General features: G+C 41.8%; 1 protein-coding gene across 1 annotated transcript; it reads right to left on the minus strand.

The window, feature by feature from the left end:
* Nucleotides 1-1,076: 1,076 nt before the first annotated feature.
* On the minus strand, nt 1,077-19,835 carry LOC139744380 (phenolphthiocerol/phthiocerol polyketide synthase subunit C-like). The gene is made up of 5 exons (XM_071654821.1): nt 18,903-19,835; nt 10,531-10,978; nt 8,483-9,969; nt 7,485-7,578; nt 1,077-6,901 (listed from the first exon to the last, which is right to left on the minus strand). Exons 2-5 carry the CDS (start codon nt 10,949-10,951, stop codon nt 1,077-1,079), a joined length of 7,827 nt encoding a protein of 2,608 aa, XP_071510922.1. The 5' UTR covers nt 10,952-10,978; nt 18,903-19,835.
* Nucleotides 19,836-21,688: the final 1,853 nt, after the last annotated feature.

Consider the following 21,688-nt stretch of genomic DNA (forward strand, 5'->3'; position numbering starts at 1 on the left):
TAATCCGTAGAATACAAGAATGTCATCGGCAAGGTAATAAATGTACATAATAACAATACTTGTCGAAAATAGTCATATTAATGTTATTTTGCACAATGTTAATAAAATTGCAGAAAATTGATGTCCTTGTTAAGATAATGGCATACAAAGAATAAATCAGATCATATCAAAAATGAGAATGCAACAATAATTGTTCTGCATAGATTTCTTTCGTATCTGACATGTTGATACATAATACAATGTATACTATAATAATAGATTTCTATTTACATTCAATGAAAGACATAGTGAGAATTCAATAAATTCATTTCTGAATTATAATTGTTGACACATTATTATCTACAAATGCTATTGCACGCAGAAGTATATCACGATCTATTTACAAAATATATTGCACATTTATCCGGCCAATTAGTGAATCACATTATCGTAATGAGTTTCACATGACATGATATATCAACAAACGAGGAATAAGACAAAATTCAAGACAATCATAGGCAAATATATTAGTAGTTTCATAACATTAATGTAGAAGAAAATGTTTGATAAAACGATCTGATGATATTCCTTCTAGAAATGGATGAACATTTATAAAGGCAATGGTAGTCTCAGTACGAAATTATTGATATATATGTATATATATATATATATATATATATATATTACAAAAAATGGACCCGGAAGAAAGACATGAAAGTTCTTAACAGGCTTCCTTGAAATGTAACTGCAGTGATTGTGTCTAGAAATATCTAAGATTTGACTGCAAAATCGGATGTAACTATGCCAGGTAACTTCATTGCCCGTTCTTAGAGGAGACTGTTGTTATAGGAGTCAAATAACAGGTTAACGATATATACAAAAAGAAAACAATTTTCACACGTGCAAGCAGAGATGCACTTATACGATATATTCTATTTGGCTTGCATAACAAGATTCAAACAATATTCAAGAACTCCTTTGCCAATATTGTAAGTTATCCATCTTCATACATCTCACCATTTTGTGTAGATGCAAGCTTTCTACAGAATTTCTCGTCATTGTTCTGTCAAGGTGTCTATTCTACATGCAAACTTTGTTCAGTTAAAGCTCTGCTTACGGGGTCTTGGTTTGGGAATTGGCTTGGTCTCTGGCTCCGTCGGCTCGGGCGGGGCAGACGCTGCCACGGGAGCAGTGGGAAGGGGTCTGACATCGGCGACAGGCACAGGTGGTGGCGTTGATGGCTGCGAAGGTTGGTTGGTCTGCATCACCCTCATGGCTATCATGATTTCCTTCAACAGCTGCTTGGAAGAAGACAGGATATACATGTGTTTACCAGGAAACAAGACCTTTCGGAAACGCGCTTCACCCGTTATTTGCTTGTTCCAGTCGTCCAGGAGAGATGGGTTGACGAAGGGGTCACTCTTGCCTCCGAACACCGTTAGCTGGCAGGGAAGTTTATCCTTGTGCCTAAGGCGATACTTTTTACACGTGATGATCGCAGCCTCGATGCTTGGGATGAGACGGTTCATGAGGCGAATGTTGTTCATGACCGACTGGTCCAGAAAACTGAACTTGACAGGCATAGCGTCAGGTAGAGGTGTCCTTGTGGCATCAAGATGACTGGTGAGGATACGCTGCATCTTGCGGTAAACATCACCAGTTACTTCCAGTTCCTCAGGATGAGGATAGGGCAACGTTGGAGCATACCAAGCGCTGACAAAGAGATGAGCTGGACATACATTAAAGTTCTTCAGCAAGTAGTGCGCCAGTTCAAATGCGATCAAACCACCCAGGCTATGCCCGAAGAAAGCAAAGCGGCCTTGCAGCAACTTCGGCATGAGTGCTTCTGCAAGTTTCGTGACGATATCCTGGATGTTGTGCATTGGTCTCTCATGCTCCCTGCGTTCCCATCCAGGAAGCTGTGTCGTAATCATCTGAATGTCGTATTCAGCCAAGTGACTCTTCCAGGGCAAGAACATGGTAGGACCACCTCCGACTGAAGGGAAGCAGATCAGCTGCGCTGCTGGTGTGTCGAGATTGTCTTCAATCCTAAACCACATCTCACTCCGAAGGCTTTGAGTTGGCGTGACCTTTGCTGAATCCTCTTCTCCGTCACCAGCGTTGGACAAGACCCTCTCGTAGATGGTCTCCGTTAAGCTTCTCAGTGTCAACGTATCATTCAGAAGTTCCATTGCCGTCAGCGTAACCCCAAAGTTTTCATGTATAACACTGCTGAGCTCAGTGGACATGTGAGAGTCCAGTCCGAGTGACATCGGGGTAGCATCTTGGGACACATCTCCACTAAGTCCAAGGCGCTCCACTAGATGTGAAGACAAAGTCTGGAAGATCAAAGCTTTCGCTTCTGTTGGACTTAGCAATTTGATGCGCATTCTGATGTCGTTGTCGGCAGCAAGGAACGTGTCTCGATTTGGAAACAGTGATTTCAGGATGGAGAAGGTGCCGCCTTGTTCGCTGAAATGATGTGACAGCATGACGCTAAATGCTCTAGCATATTCACGTCGATCAACAGCACCAGTGAGTCCAAGCTGAGGGTAGTCTGTTGCAAGGATACAGCCGAGGCCTTTCAGAATTTCCGCCGGCGGTAGACTGCCGAGTCCCACATTCTCCCACCGCTTTACAAAGCCTTCTCTCGCCGCGAAGCCGTGTGTGTTAATGACTCCAGGACATACCACAGTGGCGGGGAGTCCAAACTTTCGTCGCATGTTGCATAGAGCGGAAAGAAAGCTGTTGGCTGCACAGTAACTCCCTTGACCTTCATTGCCGATCATCTCAACGATTGATGACATCATGACGAAGTGCTTGATGGGGAAATTCAGCTTTGTAGTCAACTGATGAAGTATCAGCGCTCCATAAGCCTTGGGAATCATGACGTCATTCCACGACTCTGACGTCATATGGCGCATAATTGCATCATTGTAGACTGTGGCACAGTGAAAGATACCTTCCAAAGGCTGATCCTCGTTGTCCTTGATGGCGCAGAGTGCTTTCTCAACCTCATGTTCACGTCCCATGTCAACTTTGAGGTGTGTAATCCTTGCTCCTGAATCTCGGAATGACTTGAATCGGAGTATAGTTTCTTCTTCCGGTGTGTTTCTGGAGATCACGTATACGTGGCGTGCCCCACAGTTGACAAGCCATTCCACCATCGAGAGACCAAACCCTTTGGAGCCACCTGTCACAAGATAAGATGCTTTGGGGTTGGCGGAGAAGCTGATATCGTCGAAGTTAAGAGTGGCCGGGATGCTGTCCTCATCGATGTAAACTGTAATCTCCTCTAGTGATGCGTGAGGAGAGCGGGCCAACTTTGACACGGGAGCTGTGGGAACGGTGAGGGATTTCAGAGCCTGGAATCCATTGTGTACGCTGAAGAGGTGAAGGAGGCGGGACATCGCATCTTGCATCCTCGAGCGCATATCCTCAAATCTTCCAAGCGCCATGTCAATTGACAAAAAGTAGATGTTAGGGGGAAGATTGCTGATTCTCGAGTCTCCAGCCACAGCATCTCTACCGTGAATCTGCACAATGGTGCCAAAGGGACGGAGCTTACCCACTAATTTCTTCAGGCTTCCTGTGTCATATGGAAGTTCCCCAGCAAACAACAACACATCTACTGAAAAGTCATTGATGAGTGTGTTGAAGTTTTCATTTGATGTGATCACTACTCGCGAGTCACCCAGAATTCCAAGGAGCTTTTCCACGGGCAAGATATTGCCGTCATCAGATTCTACATGAATGAAAACCGTAGCTCCTTGTTCTAGCGCCAAATGAGTGGTGGCAAGTCCTACACGATCGCTCAGAGACGACAAACAGACAATTACTGTGCCATTTTCAGTGAGTTTCAAGGTGTCATGGAATGCGACAAATGCGGGGAGGTAATCTCTCACGATGTTGATTGCCTCGATTGGAGTTAGGTTTGCTGGTATCGGTATCAGGTCCGCAGTTTTGGCATGCAGCGATGCAGTGATCTGACCACCAGTCCGGAACCCGAGTACGTTTGTTCGCATTCGGAACATGACCTGCACCTCTTCACTGCAACTGAGGATTTTTCCCGCGTACAGATACCCACATCCCACCTTCCTATCGTTTGCATCCACTAGCTGCTGCACTGAGAACGCTGACACTTTTATTGCAATCTCGTTGTCCGCATTGGCAGGGGGCATTTCATGACTCTGCTTCACTGTCAGTCGTTTTTGCTTCAAGCTCTCATTCAGGTCCACTTGCCAATTGGTTGAGAGAGTTGGCGCCGAGAAGCTCGATTGTGGCTGCATTACAATTCGCAAAGCATGGGCTTCAAACGACAGTTCCTTCGGATCATCTCCGGCTGGAGCTGGTACCTTTCTCCTCAAGGCTACATAATTCTCTTCATTGGGTGCCGATTTCATGTACTGATACAGCCAGTGGGCAGATTCCTCCGGTTCTTGCATTGACGGCAGATCCACAGTCACCACCGGGAACTCAGGATCTTCGTGCATGAGCGTCAAACCAAACGAGCCAGCTGGAGCCATCATTGGATCTACAACATCGACATCCATCACAGCATGGGCGCCACGAGTGATCATCCAAAGCCTAGGTTTAGGTTTCGTGTCATGTCTGCTGACGGCTCTGTAGAGACTAATTGGAGATAGTGCTGTCATTGTCTGTGATTCTTCAAAGCTTTGCTTGCTAATACCTCCGATAGCCCCAAATTGCTTGACATCCAGTGTAGAGAGCAGAATGAGATCTGTCACCATGCCAAGGGATCGAAGTACTCTCCGGAAGCGTTCATCACAGTCAATGAGAATTCGTGGGTCAAGGACACTGACCACACTTTCTACCTCCATGCGGCGCTTAAGTTCCATGGATACCCCTTGTTTGTCTTTGATGATGATGATGGCCCCGGGAGCTTCAGAGCCGATAGCGCTCAATGGCCTTGTAGGAGGAGCTGCTTTTTGAGGAATGCGAATGGCACTATCATCTGGTTCAACATGGATCGGCACCCATTCTCGCCTCCAGAGCTGAACTCGTTCTTCTGGCTCATTGGAATGTACGTTCTCAAACATCATGTTATCCACCTGAGCAAATACTCTCTGATTAGTAGCATCTGCTACCACAGCATCACCGTAGGTTACTCCGTTTTCTTTGGTCATGCGCACATGGAATGCCATCTGAGTTGGGGCTCTACCCTTGACATGCACTTTCCTTACGGAACGGGGTACTTGAAACCATGTCCGAAAGTTTGTTTTCGCTGTCCTAGCTCTTTCTTGTTCTTGAAACATCTGACAGATCCCAAAGCCTTGGAACACACTGTCAAAGAGGGCTGGATGGAAGGTGTACTGTTTGAATTCTCTCTCGAGCGTCTCTGGCACTGATGCATACAACAGGGCTTCATTGTAGTCGTGGCTGAAGTACGCTGTGTTGATGCACTTGAACGTCTCTCCAAGATGGAAGCCACCTCTCCAGAGCCTGCCGTAGAATTCTTGTTGATCAATCTCATAGGGACACTTTCTCCTGATGTCATCTGTTGCTAGTTTCACGGAGTGGAACCCCTCCTCAAGCTGGTGGATTGAGTTTCGCACTCTACCCGGTACATCTATGGCAGCTTTGCTGTGCAGTGTCCAGCTGCGATCAGTGTGGTTGAAACTACGTAGTGCAAAGAGAGCCTTTCGTGACCTTGTCTCCAGGCTGATCTCCAGAACTCCTTCAAGCTCTGATGCAAAGACAAACCTATCAAACTTGACATCCCTCAATGTGACAACCTCAGATTCAGGGTAGACTTCTCGGGCAGCTGCCAGCATTGTTTCAGTGTGTGCTGCAGCCGGGATGACGATGTTACCTTGGAGCTTGTGATCTCGAAGCCAGGGCACTGTAGACTTAGAGAACTTGGAACGCCAAACCCTTGGTGCATTTTCTCCATTGAAGTGAGATAGATGCTGTTGCTTGCCAAGAAGTGGATGACATTCGATAGGGAACCGAAACATCTTCTTACTCTTTTTGGTGGTCGCCGAGCAAAGCATGTGCTGCCACGGATAGTTGGGAAGCGAAATGACCTTATATGGACCTTCTTGGAAGAGATGGTGGAGGTCGAATGGGTATCCTTCTACATGCAGCTTTGCCATTGACCTCAAGAGGTTGACTCTATCATCTGCTACTTCTCTCGTGTCGGTTGGCCTACGCAAGGAACCTGTCACGACCACGTGACTGTTGTTGAGCATTGAAGTCCCAAGGGTGTCCCTTATGGCTGGAGAAAGGACCGGGTGAGGACTGATCTCCAAGAAACAGTTGTATCCGTCTTGAAGAAGCTTTTCGATTGCCATTTTGAACTGAACTGGTTGACGGACGTTTTTCCACCAGTAGGCGGCGCTGTTGACTTGATCCCGATCAAGATACTGATTTGTTACTGTTGAGATGAGCGGAACAACAGGTATCACATTGAAGTTTTCCTTGGCTGCGGCAGCATCCAGATACTTCACCTTCTTCAGAAAATCCTTGCGGATTTCCTCTTGCTGATAGCTGTGAAATGCGTTGTTGACTTTGAGTGTCACACATCTGATGCCTTCTCGCCGCAGATTCTCAGAGAATGCTGCCAATGACTCCTTGTCTCCAGACAGGACAATCTGACTTGGACTGTTGATTGCAGCTACGTCTATGACGCTCACGTATTCGCTACTCTCTAGGCGGGACTGAATTTCTTCGGCTGAATGCAAGATGGCGACCATGCTTCCCATTCCGCTCGTCTTCCTCAACTGCCGACCTCTCGTATAGATTAGACGGATCGCATCTTCAAGAGCTAGAAGACCAGCGGCATGGGCAGCTGCGACTTCACCTACACTGTGTCCTACGATTGCATCCGGGGTAATGCCTCGAACACGGTAGAATTCAGCAAGGCCGATCTGGACTGCGCAAATGCATGGTTGCGCAATTTCTGTATAAGGGAAGAAAGCGAAAAATTAAGATTGAGTAGACCTTTGGTTGATTTTAACGTCTGTGTCTAGATAGACTAATAAAGAATTTTACCACCAAAATGGACTCAAGATGTCATGTAGACCTCTGATCGACATCCCCACCCCTCCCGCTGTTCATGCGTTTCCATTTGCAGCATGTATATATATATGTGTATATCAATATTATGCACACACAAATAAATAAAATTGTATTATATACACACATTTCATTTTTCTCTTTGCTTCATTGATTTCATTTCCAACAAAGGAAAATTACCATATTACATTTACACAGACATAGTGATACATAGTGATTCCATCAAGTCCTTAATGAAACAAGATGTATTCCAACTGATCATGTGACACTACATATGTTACAAGAATATACCATCATTTTGAAGTTTGTATTACTCATGTGTGTATATTGTTTGGAAATGAAAATAAAAAATGGAACGAATGAATACAAAACCAATGGAGCATTATAGCAAAGGAAATACTATGAACGGACATACAAAGATACTGTGCCTTTAAAAACCTCTCCTCATAGAACTTGATTGTACTCACCTGTCTGGTTGATTTTCTCACGATCTGCTTCCTTCGTGAGGAGGTGGATGAGGGACCACTTTGCTCCACATTTGGTCAGGATCTTGTCTATTCTCTGCAGGGGGGGGGGGGGGGATCAAATTGACGCAGTTTCACTAAAGCATTCTGGGTGAATTGCGATGTCATGTTTGTTACATTTTGAAGGGGCACTCCTGTTTCCATTATTGCTTAAGATTTATGTTCTCATATTCTATGATGGGACCTTTCTATTCTACTTTTGGTCCGAATCTTGCTTATTCTCTTAAAATTGAAGTAATCGTGCTATAACATGAGTGCATAGATTGTGGTATAGTGTAACTCGTTTATTCGTATTCATTGGTTTCATAACTACATGTTTTATCCCCCTTCAATTATCATTACAACTTCATGTTTCATTTTCGGACACAATTTAGTTTCGTAAGTTTTATGGCACTTTCTGTATGTGCTTACTTAAACATGAACATGAATTTGGTGAGGTATAAGAGAGCATACAATACAGATACGCACAGGTTTATTTACATATGAAATGCAGATTGGATACAACCTAGCTGTTTCCAATATCAAACATAATTTTGGGGAATTCTCAGTTTAATTAACATGTTTTATCCCTTCATTGTCAAAACACTGGAATATTTTCTTTTAAGCCTCAGTAACTGTCCATCATTCATATTTGATGTTTTAGGATTCTTCAGCAGAAAACAAAAACAAAAACGGGGAGATGAAATTCAAGATGAAAAGAAGTCAAGTGATTGAACATTCGCACATGTACAATAATATCAACGTGAATCTCTAACATTATAAATTTTATTTCATTTGAACTTCCCCAAATTTAAAATGTTCATTTGATATGACAGGATGCTTCACCTATCTGCCTATACATATGGAGAACAAGGCAGTATGGATTACTTTTAAAATCTGCACATGATTAACTATAGACAGACAAGTTCCCGTCTATGTGATCAATTAGCACGTATCTTTACCTTGATGACGTTTCTGAAGTGAGGCTCGTCGTCCATAAGCTGTCTCGCCATGGCCCACCACTGGGAACCCATGCCGGAGAAGACGAAGACCAATCGATGGACAGACAGGTGTGCGTCGGGAGATTTCCCCTCGATGACATTGTAGGAGACGCGCGGATCCTGGTCGAGCTTCAGTCTAACCTGCTCAGTAGCATCACGCGGAGACCTGGCGATGATTCCCATGCGATGCTGGTGGTGAGTGGATCGCACTGCCGCCGTATACAGGGCGTTGTTGTATGCTCGTACGTCATTGCCTATGACTTCGCTGAGGAAGTTTCCCCAGTCTTCCAGATGTTGCTTCAGGGCATCTTTGCTGGCTGCAGACAGGAAGAGAATAGACGGTTTGCCTGCATCTCTGTCATTGGATCCGTGCGTAGAGTAGACGCGGTCATACCGATTGCAGTTTTGTTGGTAGCCTTCGAGAACGATATGAGCGTTGGCACCACCGAAGCCAAAGGAGCTGCAGCCAACTATCTTCTTTGCAGACTTGGGCCACCTTGTGAGTTCTCCAGGCACCCGAATGTTTAGCGTTTCGAAGTCAACGCTTTCGTTACCAGACCTGAAGTGAACCACCTTAGGAATCTGTTCGTGGTACAGACACAGAGCTGACTTAATAATCCCAGCAATGCCAGCTGCTCCCTCTGCGTGCCCGAAGTTGGACTTGACGGATCCGATGTAAAGAGGAGGCTGATCTGGTTTCCGGTTCATTCCCATGGCCTCCCCAATGGCGTTAGCTTCAGTCCTGTCACCAACTTGGGTTCCTGTACCATGCGCTTCTACGTATACCACTTCTTCGGGAGCGATGTTTGCGTTTTTGTACGCACTTTCAAGAAGTGTCACCTGTCCGTCGTAACTTGGTAGAGCAATGCCAGGCGTGCGACCGTCATTTGCTAGGGCGCCTCCACGGATGACGGAGTAGATCCGGTCTCCATCATCGATTGCGCGTTGAAGAGGTTTCAGAATGATGGCCCCAACACCTTCGCCTCGTGCGTATCCATCGGCCGACTTGTCAAAACTCTTGCTCTTACCATCGGGAGCCATCATACCAGCGTGGCAGAATCCGATGCTGGTGATGGGAAGCAGCGAAATATTCGCACCACCAGCTACAGCCATCTCACACTGACCACTCCGCAGTGCTTCACAGGCGAGATGGACAGAGTACAGGGACGACGAACAGGCTGTGTCTACAGTGAAGCTTGGTCCCCTGAAATCGAATTCGTAAGACACCCTGTTTGACGTCATGCAGGAGTTGGTTCCTGAATTGGTGTATTGATTGATATTGTCGTTGGGCATGCCCAGCAAGACGCCATACTCATGGGCAGTCACGCCCATGTACACACCAGTCTTTGAGCCGCGTACAGACTGAGCCGGAATGCCCGCGTCTTGTAGAGATTCCCAGACCACTTCGAGGAGGAGTCGCACTTGCGGATCCATGTGATTCGCTTCCTCTGTGGAACAGGAAGGGATGGTGAAGTGTTTATTATGATAGAAACTTATCACAAACTTACATAAGGAGAAAGGCAACAATTATTACAGCTTTCATACACTTTGTATATTTACAGAGTTGCCAGCAAATGTGTGGGGGCCTATATGTGCGTGATGTGCAAGTGTGCGAATTTTTACGAATATTTTTGTTCGTACAAGTAGCTGCATATAGACCTTTCCGGTTTCAAAACACAGTACCTTATTTCGACCATGACGGGGGTGGGGGGGGGGGGGGTTCCAATATAAGAAGAAAAAATGATTGAATGGGTTATGCAATGAGTCAGGTGCATTGCTATGTCAGTGCGTAAATTAAATACTGTAAGACATACGAAGCCGTCCAATTATGGCTGAAATCGACATTAGCATTAAAAAAACAGTGCCCAAACCTAACAGGTCTGTACTTGAACTCAGAAATTATATACAAAGTGTTTTTGTTTTGTTTTGTTTTGTTTTGTTTTGTTTTTTCAAAATAACGCAGGGGAGAAAGAAAGAACACTTCGTTATAAGGACAAAGTCAAACATACCTGGCGAGATTCTGAAGAACTGTCTATCAAAGAATTCGGGATTCTGTGAGAGATATCCGGCACACTTGTTGTACATCTTTCCGGGGATCTTGCCCCCTGGGAACAGGAAGAACGACGCATCAAATCGGTCCGGCGGTGGTGGCGTGGTGCAATCCAGACCTTTCGCTAGCATCTCCCAAAACCTGCGCACTCCGTTGATGCCGTTGGCGTACCGACAGCCGATACCCACGATCGCAATCTTGCGATCTATCGGCATCGTGGGATCGTCGACGGAGTTCATCGTGGCGCTCTTGTGTTTCTTTCCGGTGATTTCAGTCGACACAGTCTTGGTGAGGCGCGCTCCTCTGCTGAGCGTGAGAGCCCCTCGAAATGTCCCTGACCGGCTTCTGCCACCCGTGGCGCCCTTCCAGCTATCTTCCATTTCTCGACAGCAATATTGATGATCAGTCTGTAAAAGTCATAAAATACGATCACATAAACAATTTTGTCGCTGACAAACAAGTATAATAAGCACATCCGCATGTCATCCTTAGTAAGCATAACATGTATGCAAACCTACACACTAGATAAAATACCTTATGATTACTGAACGCAAAACCAGGGTAGAAAAATTCTTGTGTATAAAAGTCGTCACATTCCTATAAAATAGTGATACAGCATGATATGATATCATTGCAAAATGGCCCAAATACATTGATAACAGAGATATGGCCTAAAAAAAAAAAATTGAGCCAATACCTTGTATCTATCATCAATGTGACAGATCATCATCATCAACAACAACAACAAAATACTAATTAGTATATTTGTACATGTACTTTTTATAGTACGTGTACTTTTTTTTTTTGGATCAGGGCTCCCTTCCCTCCCCCCCCCCCCCCAAAAAAAAAAAACACCAAACAAACTTTCCCGCTTGAAAGAAATGAACATGAGGGCAACATTTCCCTTGCGAGTCACATTTGTTGCCCCGAAGAAGTAGATTAGTGGAACTCTGTGCAATGTGAAATACTTTTACCCGACGAGAAAATTCTTGATGATGACTCTATCGCAGTCATTGCCACCAATCGTTGTTTTTTTTTCTGTGTGTTTGAACGTATTCGTAACGTAGCATTGGAAGAAAACGTTTGAAGTTAGCATGTATGACACACTAATGATTATTTTCTATATAATTATTGAGTGAATGTATAACATTGTAGCTAGTGAAAAACTGTTGTGATAACCATCATGAAATAAAAGCCGGTCTTTGCATTCCATGGATTCTCCTTAGTGATGATTCATTAACTATTGAATTCTATGACGCGTTAACTGACAATCCTGCTTGAGGCGAGTACGAAGTTAGTTTTTGATCATCATTTAGAGAGCAAGTATTTCGGAACATGACAAACTGTTTCCTGCGACAGAATTAAAAATGGAAATGCAATCCGGCAGCATGTTCGATATAACCGTGAATTGGCAACTATACTGCATACATAGGATAGGGCAAAATCCAATGTTAATGTTTTACGGTACCATGGTGAAAAGAGGATGGTGATGCTGTTTGGCAGACGTTTCATAACGGATGTATCCTGCACAAACACTCAAAGGATGAGCGTTAATTCATGCTAATGATTTAAAATCATAGGAAAGAGAAAACATGGAGCGTGTTTACAAGGGAAGACAGTTTGAGGAAACGACAAGCCATACTAATACCAGACCGGGATTTCGAGGATCGAACGAAAATATAATCTAGCATACGCGTTTCCAAGCCAGTGGCCTTATTATTGGCGGGGTCTTGGCTCACGTCCGAACCTCAGTGCCCTGGCTAGACTTCAAAAGGAAAGTTCCTGTGTGAATCACACTTGCTCAGCACACAAGGTGATGATTCTTTTGTTGTGTGGCATATCATTCGGGAGTTTTAGACTATACACAGAATATCACTTTCGCAATCCTGATTGTAATTCACTGTGTGACTAATTTTCAATGTCGGCAACGAAATTTTTTGTTGAAGATGTCGAAATGATATTTCCCTGCTTTCTGTTCTTCAACAGAAAAACAGTGGAGAGCATTAAAAAAACATACAGAATGGCCAGGAATTTTTATGGTGCTACACGGAGGAGCACATAAACTATCATTGCCAATTTGAACGGAAGGACGTCCTTCATCAGCCACAGGAGGAAAACGATTGTCATATAATATCGACTGTATCACTTCTCATGCTTTTGATAGGACCAACAATATCCCCTGTGACACATTGATTAGAACTTCCTGAGAGTAGGAATGAAAGACAAGAAAAAAATCATCCAAATGGACAGATAAGGAATTTTGCTTGAATGGAGATCGGCTGAGAAAACATAAGCGGAAAGTAAAACCACCCTATAGAATATTACATTAACAAAGCAAATTGCGCGAAACTCGGACCTCAGCTTGCATATGGTAGTTGATGTTGAAAATAATGACCTGTCACAGGTTGAGACAATGAACTTCGGATTTGTTCTATTACCATTGTCTTCCAAATGTTTCATATCACGTTGATAGTTGTGACAGTCCGGTGTAATGATGATAAAAATAACAGAGGGAACAAGGAAACGAGTGTCACAGAGAGAGGTATATGATATACAGACAGCACTAGATACGTGGAAGAATTAAATGGAAAAACATCCATAAGATAGATAAGGACAACATTAAAATAAAAAGCAAAAGTAAGTGTTTAAAAGAAAAAAATGCTGAATTTTTCATATCATTTGCACTGATGGACTGATCATACACAAGGTTAGATGACATGATATTCTCATTATCGTGCAAAATAGCATATGTTTGCTAAACGTTGAATTCCCTATTTCAATTGTCAGACAACCTTGAACTGTTGCGTGTATGTACAATGATTATCGGAGGCTTGTCTACGATGTAATTCGTATTGTTGTTATCATTTCTATATTTTGTATTATTTTAATTGGGTTGGTAGAGCACATTGAAATTCTTTCAATTCTGAAATGCGCTATATATGTAGAAACTTGCTTTTATCATCATTATTATTGTTGTTGTTATCGTCATTTTTGCTTTTGCTATTATGTTCTCTGAAAGAAGAAAGCCCGGAAGAAATGCCTCATGGCAATGTTTAAGTTTTTGGAGAGAAGTTCGTATTATCGAACTTAGCACGACTTCAGGTCCCGAGTCCTGATTCTGCCTGAAACTGGATAAATCGTTCAGGCTTTCGTCGCAGTTGTTTGAGCGCTTACTGATCAAGTAAGTCTAGCCGTATTTGTGGATCAAGCCGTTCTGATTAGCCTCTGGATTCCCAGAGATTTATTTCTGTCCCAGGGAACACTGCACATGCAAATCGAATTGACGCTATCTTCGTAAAACACGCCACCACGATTGACGGTGATTTTTCAAAGACAGTAAGCTGGTTGGTCAAGTGTGGATTACAGGATTGAAGAAGAGATCGGGTGCATTTTCCTCCTAGACGAGCGGCTTCGTGCTTTTATCTGCGCAAAGATGATGAGTTTAGTCGAAGGTTCAGGTGCAAAGTTAACAATATCTTCTCCTCTTTCCTTACTGTGAAGAATGGATCAATCAAATAAGAAATTGATAAAAACCATTCTATCAGGGGGGTAATGATGTCAGTCGCAGATTTTTAACATGTATTCCACACCGTGTGTGAACTAGAGTCAAACCTGCCTTAGCGACCACCTGCCGCATGCGGCCACTATAAAAAAAGGAAAATTCTAGAGAAAAGCCATGTTAATGATCCCGTCTCTAGCCGTCACCTGCCTATAACGGCTACTCCTTTTGTCTCCTTGGATGGCCGCTATAGACAGGTCTGACTGTTACTATGAACCTGCTATTTCTGAAATGACACTGCGCTTGCTGGTTTACAAAGTGAAGCAGTCAGAGAGAGTGGAGCTTATGTCGTCACTCTTTCTCTCGCTCTCTCTTTCTGTCTATGTGTGTCTCTCTAAAAACACATAAGCTCACACACACACACACACACACACACACACACACATATATATATATATATATATATATATATATATATATATATATAGATACAGTTAACAACAAAATTATTCATACCCCTGGGAAATTTTTAGTTTTGAGCACATTTCTTACAAGTAAAGGATGGAGTGATGGTGGCTGGGTGTTATATCTCAACATGTCTTGCTTTGGAAATGAGGTGAAACTGGAATTAATGTCACTTTACAGAGGACAAATAAGAGTAAAAAGTTAACACCCAATCACCATCACTCCATCCTTCACTTGTAAGAAATTTGCTCAGAACTAATAATTTCTCAGGGGTATGAATAATTTTGTTGTTAACTGTATATATGTATACACACGCACACACACGCACTGATCCGCAAAGACGTCTCTCACTACCATGATGGAAATGCTATCAAAAATGAATAACTTTACACACTGTTATCAACTTGTTATAGGGAAACGCCCTCCCGTCCACTCCCACCTCCCCCTCCCCCCCCCCCCCCCCGGTTTTCTTTTTCATTTACTCCTTTGAATTGAAAACATTGTCTGCACGTTTTTACGACGATGGAGCAGTATGAGCATGTATGTCATCTCTTTATTATCTGTCAATTTTTTTTCCGGCTCCTTTTTCCGTCAAGTTGTTTATTCACATTACATGGATTCAAGGTACAAAATTGAGCGCCCAAATAGAAAGTGGAAATTAAGACAATCCGGTGTAAATCACTGTTTTTCAACTGTTGGTTACTTTCATGTCAGGTTGACAGCATTTAAAATTTGAGGTCTTGTGTTCTAGAATGTGAGTGGAAAGAACAAAAAAAAAACAACTTCAGCGAAAAATAAAAATCAATGCTGCTGTCATATGTACCTTCAATAAATATCTTACAAACTGAAAAAAAGTTGTACCGACTGCAGCACTTGAGAGCTGTTTATGGCAAACAGTATATGAAAACTCCCTGAGACTTCAACAACAAGTGTGCCTAATCTGCATCAGATCCCGATAACACAGCAAAATGGTAGCACATTTCAGAATATAAGTACAATGTAGAGGGAACCACACTTCGATCTCTGTAAATGTTCTCTGCATCTGGAAATATTCATATTTGTGAAGACAGATGTCAGTTGAGGCTAATTTTAGATCTACTCATGACTCGTCTGTAAGGGGGAAGTCTTCCTCTTTTGCCATTTATGGTCCAGAAATACCTTCTGTTGCTGGGAGAGCGTTTCAGGGGGACGTCATTTTGTCCACGACCCCGGCTTACGAGGGGGAGAGGAAGCGCTGATTAGGGGGACTAAACCTGGCGTTCCTGTTATTGAAGGCACGCTTTAAATACAGGGGCCTAGTTGGTCGTTGAATCCCTATTCGTGAAACTCGTTGGTGGCTCTCAAATATTATAGCCGCACAAAAGTAGACACAACTCGAGAACCACATCGTCTATACCCCATGTGTGCATGAACATGAATCATGGTAACAACTTAAATGTCGCTTTTATTAAAAAAACAAACAAACTAGGAACGCAGTAAAGCTGATGGAAGCGTGTTTGCGATGTTTAATCGTGATGTCCGATATCTGAACTGCGCTTGGCAAACTTTACTATGTATAGGTATGACTTATTGCACTCTCTGGCTTTATTAATAGGCCTACTTCACATCACTGTTATGTTTCGAAGAGCTTTAGCGGAATGTGAACCATAGATATAAGAACTAATGTCTGTCCATCACTCATGGGGCACCTGTCCATCTGCCAATTGCACTAAGAGTCTGTTATAAATACCGCCTTTGATATAAGGAGACAGAAATAGACTCCCTGTGTCCAAAACTGAGTTTGACCGACAGAAAATGAACAGGTATATAAATGAATGATAAACCAATAAATAAACGAATGCAATCATGAATTTAAAAAAAAAGACAATCATCAAATCAAGATTACGATGTCAAGTAAAAGATAACACAATGAGTAAGATGAAACTATATGAAATGGAACCGATATCGGACAAACTGATAGAATTAACATGAATGTTTAAGTTCCGCTTATCTAGATCATCAGAAAGGAAAGAAGAGAACAGAAACAGATATAGATCAATACAGAGATAGACCTAAACATCGACAGAGAGATATGAATTTGATACTGCATATTCCTTAATCCAGCGAGCTCATGATAACAAATCAAGTATGTTAGTCTTATAACATAGTGCATTAAAGAATATCGAGTTCAGTTGGAGGATCTGATTCAAAAGTCATTGTAGAGCTCACTGTTGTTTATAAGTCAAGACAAAGAGTAGGAGACAGACACTTCGGGTTAACATATTTTAGCTCTGAGGACTTTATGTTTGAATACATTGATGCATACACACAGCGTAAACATACACGTACACCGTGTTTTTTTTCAAGTGTCAGTTAAAAGCACAAAACTGTGGTCGTCTTTTCGATATATCAAGGTGCTTTGAAGTGTAATCACGATAAGTGTATAGGTTGTCTTAAAAAAGGAAAAAGGAGCATCATACCCATCAACATCCCCATGAAGTTCCATCAAAGTTGGGAAAGCAAGCGAAGAGTTATGTTTCACATTGATATTGATTCATTGATATCTGCCGAAACCACACCAATCATTATGAATGATGACGTATTTTTTTCTCACTTCACACGTGTTCCATTGACCTGGGCACGAATCTTCAGTACATTTAATTCTTTTAAAATGAAATGAATTCAAAAATGTTAGTTTTACATCAAATCGATATCCTGGATTTTAATTAACAATTCAAAATAAGATTGATGTTAAGTAATGACCTTCATGTGTTAAAGCATTTTTTTTTCAATGCATTATCATGAGTTGTGAGGTAGATTGATATACACCTTGATTGTAAGGTAATACCTCATGGTAGGTCATGACGTCATGGTTTGGAATAATAAAAAGTATGTAAATATGAATTTTAAAGGGATGGTTATTAGTTTTGGTTGAGATGGGTGGATCGCACCTTTTATTAGGACCAGTTTGGTTTTAGATATCTCAGCCATTTCAAAACCTATTTTTCATCAATTAAACTTTGATTTCCTCCTAGAATTGTATGCTCTTTTATCTTTCATAAGTAGTTTCTCATTATCTCACAAAAAATAAAATATCTTAAGTCCCATCTCAACCCAAAGTATACCATACCTTAAATGAAGGTGACAATTTCTTGCATTTCAGTTGTAAGCTAATACCTATTATGTTACAAACGCTTCCATATAATCGTTTTACAATGAGAGTACTTATGTGATAATGGGGAAATATACATTGTTCAACAAAGGAGAGGAAATAGAAAATTGAGCACACATTTGTCTTCCGAGGTAGCAAATCCTTCTTAATATATCATCATTTAATAAATCTTAACGCTCTCTGTTCGTCCAAAAATGAGAGAAAGCTAAGTTGAGCAAATCGTGCTTCCCACACCGTCAAACGCGAGTAGATACCTCCACCCTTCCGTCTCATCAAAGCGTGCCTCAACAGGTGGTCAGGCGTGTGTCGTGTCATTGTCTAGTCTAGAATTAAATGGCTGTAGACATCAATAAGCATAGTGGATCAGCTACCGCGCCTTTTTCGTCTACCACCAAACACATCTGTTGATTGGTATAAATGGTCGGTCATATGATATTCCGTATTTGAAAGACACAAATATTAGCCAAAGTGTGAATTTTGAAACTTTACCTAACCCTTTTCCTTACTTATAAAGTATTTGAGGATTTAGATCATGCTCCTAATCAAAGTTGTTTTTATTGTTGTTTCTAAATTAAATCCGACCTTGCGAGCAAGTGGTTAAACCAAAGTTTCTTTATTTAGATTTTCTTGGAAGGAAAAGGAACATTTATTGTGTTAAACGGCACAGAGAGGATTTTCCACAGGTACCTGACCCTGGAGGATCTCTAGACAAATCAGGAGTAAGAGAGGAAATATCTTACGGAAGTAAAATGAAATTAAAAAAAAGACAACTATGGATTATGAGGGTTAAAAAGTATACATAAGACAAATCTGTGACAAAAAGAGATGTCGATGACAAATAGACGCAGGTATATACTTGAATTGATTTGGTACATTTTGTCGAAGAATTCAATTCTGTCGTCTCTTATAGATATCTCTTTATTTGAAAGGGTATGGTCCGTCAAGGCAAATACCTTTTATAACTCGCATTCTTCTGAAATGCATTCGAGACATTTCAACTTAATTCCAAAATTGCAAAATTTTCGTTCTTGAAGGTCATGATAGGGTTAAAAAACAGTAAAGCTTAACTAATAATGTTGTCAGTAATCATGGCATATTGAATTTTTTTTTTGAGAAATGGCGATTGTGGGGAAAAGAAGAAGAAGAAGACGAAGACGAAGAAATAACCATTGTGACGAACATGAATTAAAAGAATGAAACTCGGAGATTTACTCACGGTCTTCCATTGACGCCATGATGAGATGGAGAAATCCTACAACAGGTTGAGTTGCCCGTCTGCGCGAGGGTCGAACTCAAAGAGCAGACGGCTCACGTCTCCAAGATAGTGCCACGTTGACGTCCACCATCAACGGACAAACGGAGGCGGCTAGTGGATCTATTCCCATACACAAACTCAGGCTTGGGTTTAGATATCTAGAATCATGGTACGAATAGAAGATATTGATACGAAGGCACAAATGACTCCGTGGAATTTCGGGAGGCGATAAAAGCGAACTGGGGCAAGACCTTCCTCCTAGAAGTGCCGAGGTCTCACCGAGACTTGCTGTATCGGGGATCACAGGGAGATGGTAAAATGGCTTCTCTCCCGTGTGTGGATGCGTGTGGGCGATCTGAAAGGGTGTATGTCCGTCTTCGAGAAGAAATGACAGCTTTTGCCTTCAGCTGCCGGGTTATACGGACTAATGAAACTCTTGCCGTCTTCTAACCCCCGTCTCTTCCTCCCTTCAATAGCACGTCAAAGCTATTACACAGACTCGTTCGAAAATAATTATAAGTTCCCTTAAAAACTCCAAAAGGACTTTCGTCAAATGAGCGCGTCCGAGACCGTTCTCGACACCCCTCGTTGGCTAATTAGATTTCATGCGAGTCATCCTCAACACGAGCTGTGGCCGTGCTTTCTCTACGGGAGTGAGGACAGAGGAAGGGGGTAGAGCTAAATATTGCCCCGTCGTGTAAGGATGTACGGAGCAGTATAAGCTGCAGCAGTAGATTGACGCTGCGGCTAGTCCTAATTCTAGGTCTGACATCGTGCTTGCCTTGCAGGCTAATCTAACTTCCCTTGATGATTCATCGCCATTTTTCCTCCTCGACTGCTCCCCCTGTACCCATCTGTCCAACTGCATTAAATGCAGGCATAAGTCATATACAGGCACCTTCTTCGCGTCGGATTCTCTCACTTCATTTTTGTCCGATTAGTTTGCTGCTTGATGCCCTCAAGATGTTAAACACCGTCCAGTCGTGTTTACTTCACATCACTCTATGATGTTATATCCATCTCATTTCTTCAGTTTCAAAATTTCGTCATACATACGCGTCTGACATGTAAACTTGTGCAATTCCTTTTATCCTATTCATGATGGGGGAAGTACAAAGTATATTTTTTTCTTTCATTCGTTTTGTTTGACTACCACACATCGAAAGGAATAAAAGGATGACTTAATTGTGATTTCAAGATGAATGGGATTTCCCTAAAATCGATGTAACGCGAAACACCGAAACATTGAAATCGGAAATTGATATCTACCCTTTACTCACACAAAATCCCCTCTAAAGTCGTGGAAAGGACTAACAACTAGTTCACGTTTAATCTCATCTTTGTTGTAATTTTTCTTTGCCAGCATTATTTTTTTTTTACACAATCAGCGCATGATCAGTGACAACAGACTGGTCGACGACATTCACCAGGACACACATACACAAATACATGAAATTATGTAAACCGGTAGTTATATATATTTTACAACAACGCGGTGGCCTACTTTCATAGAAACATTTCGAATTATGTGTGTGTGTGTGTGTGTGTGTGTGTGTGTGTGTGTGTGTGTGTGTGGGTGTATGGGTGTATCTACCTCTCATTTATGGTCTAAATAACTGTTTATGTTTCGGTTGTACATGTACAGCTGTAACACAATTATTAGTTCATCTCAATTTGTGTAACCCTTCAACGGCCATCAAAGATGCGGATTAAAGTAACTAAATGCAGAACAACTTAAGTTATCTGGGTCCCCGAAGGGGACTGACCTCACAATAACACCAGCATCCAATCAGCTTAAAGGACTCCGGTTCGTTACCATGGCAGTCCTCATCAATGCAAGTTTCCATATAGTATCTCTTAGGCGAGGAGGATCGAGGTTTCCTCGAGTCTCTGTTTTTTGTGTTTTTTTTTATAGATTTGAACTGCTAGTCACATGATATTATGTCAAGAATAATAGGACAAGTGAAACAGGAAATTTGTAATTCAACATCAGGTTTGATGCACGCAAACAAACTTCCTCTTTTAACCTATTCTAGCCATATTCTCGTCATACTCTAAGTAAAATAAACATTGTAACCGATGTCAGCGATTAGATGTTTTTGGTCCTTTACTGGCATGGATTTTAGATCATTTTGTTGGTACGCACACAGATTCAGGCACTGCATGATGTCGTGTGAAGAAATGTCCAGCAAGTATTATGTATATATTGTATATATATATGTGTATATATATATATATATATATATATATATATATATATATATATGAATATATATGTAGTATATTAAGGTAATATTGCAGAAGATTGGCATTATATGTTATTGCATTATATTATGACACATCAGATTATTGAGATAATAACTATTCTGTTGGTAGATCCTGATGACGGCCTGATGACAGGCCGAAAGCTCGACTGATTAAAAGGGAGACTCAAGATCGAGAGCAACGTCCGCCTCAGTCTAATTTCTTTCAGTGTATATATATATATATATATATATATATATATGAATTATACTGCCACAGACGATAAACAGTACTGCAAAGTTTGGAGTGTTAACGGCAATTAAAGCGATGTGTGTACATTTTCAAAGAAATATAGATGATAAACTCCAATCATTTTAACGGTGACAAAGGGAACTCTTGTTTTGGTTTGACTTGATTTCAGATTTACTTTTCCTACTAGTAATCAAGAATTATAATGTTCAAATGAAATAGCATTACAGAAAATTGACACAAAATATACAAAC

Source organism: Diadema antillarum, unplaced genomic scaffold (genome assembly GCF_040938485.1).
Source record: "Diadema antillarum isolate AM-2024a unplaced genomic scaffold, OU_Dant_1.0 seq00001165_RagTag, whole genome shotgun sequence".
Taxonomy (NCBI): domain Eukaryota; kingdom Metazoa; phylum Echinodermata; class Echinoidea; order Diadematoida; family Diadematidae; genus Diadema; species Diadema antillarum.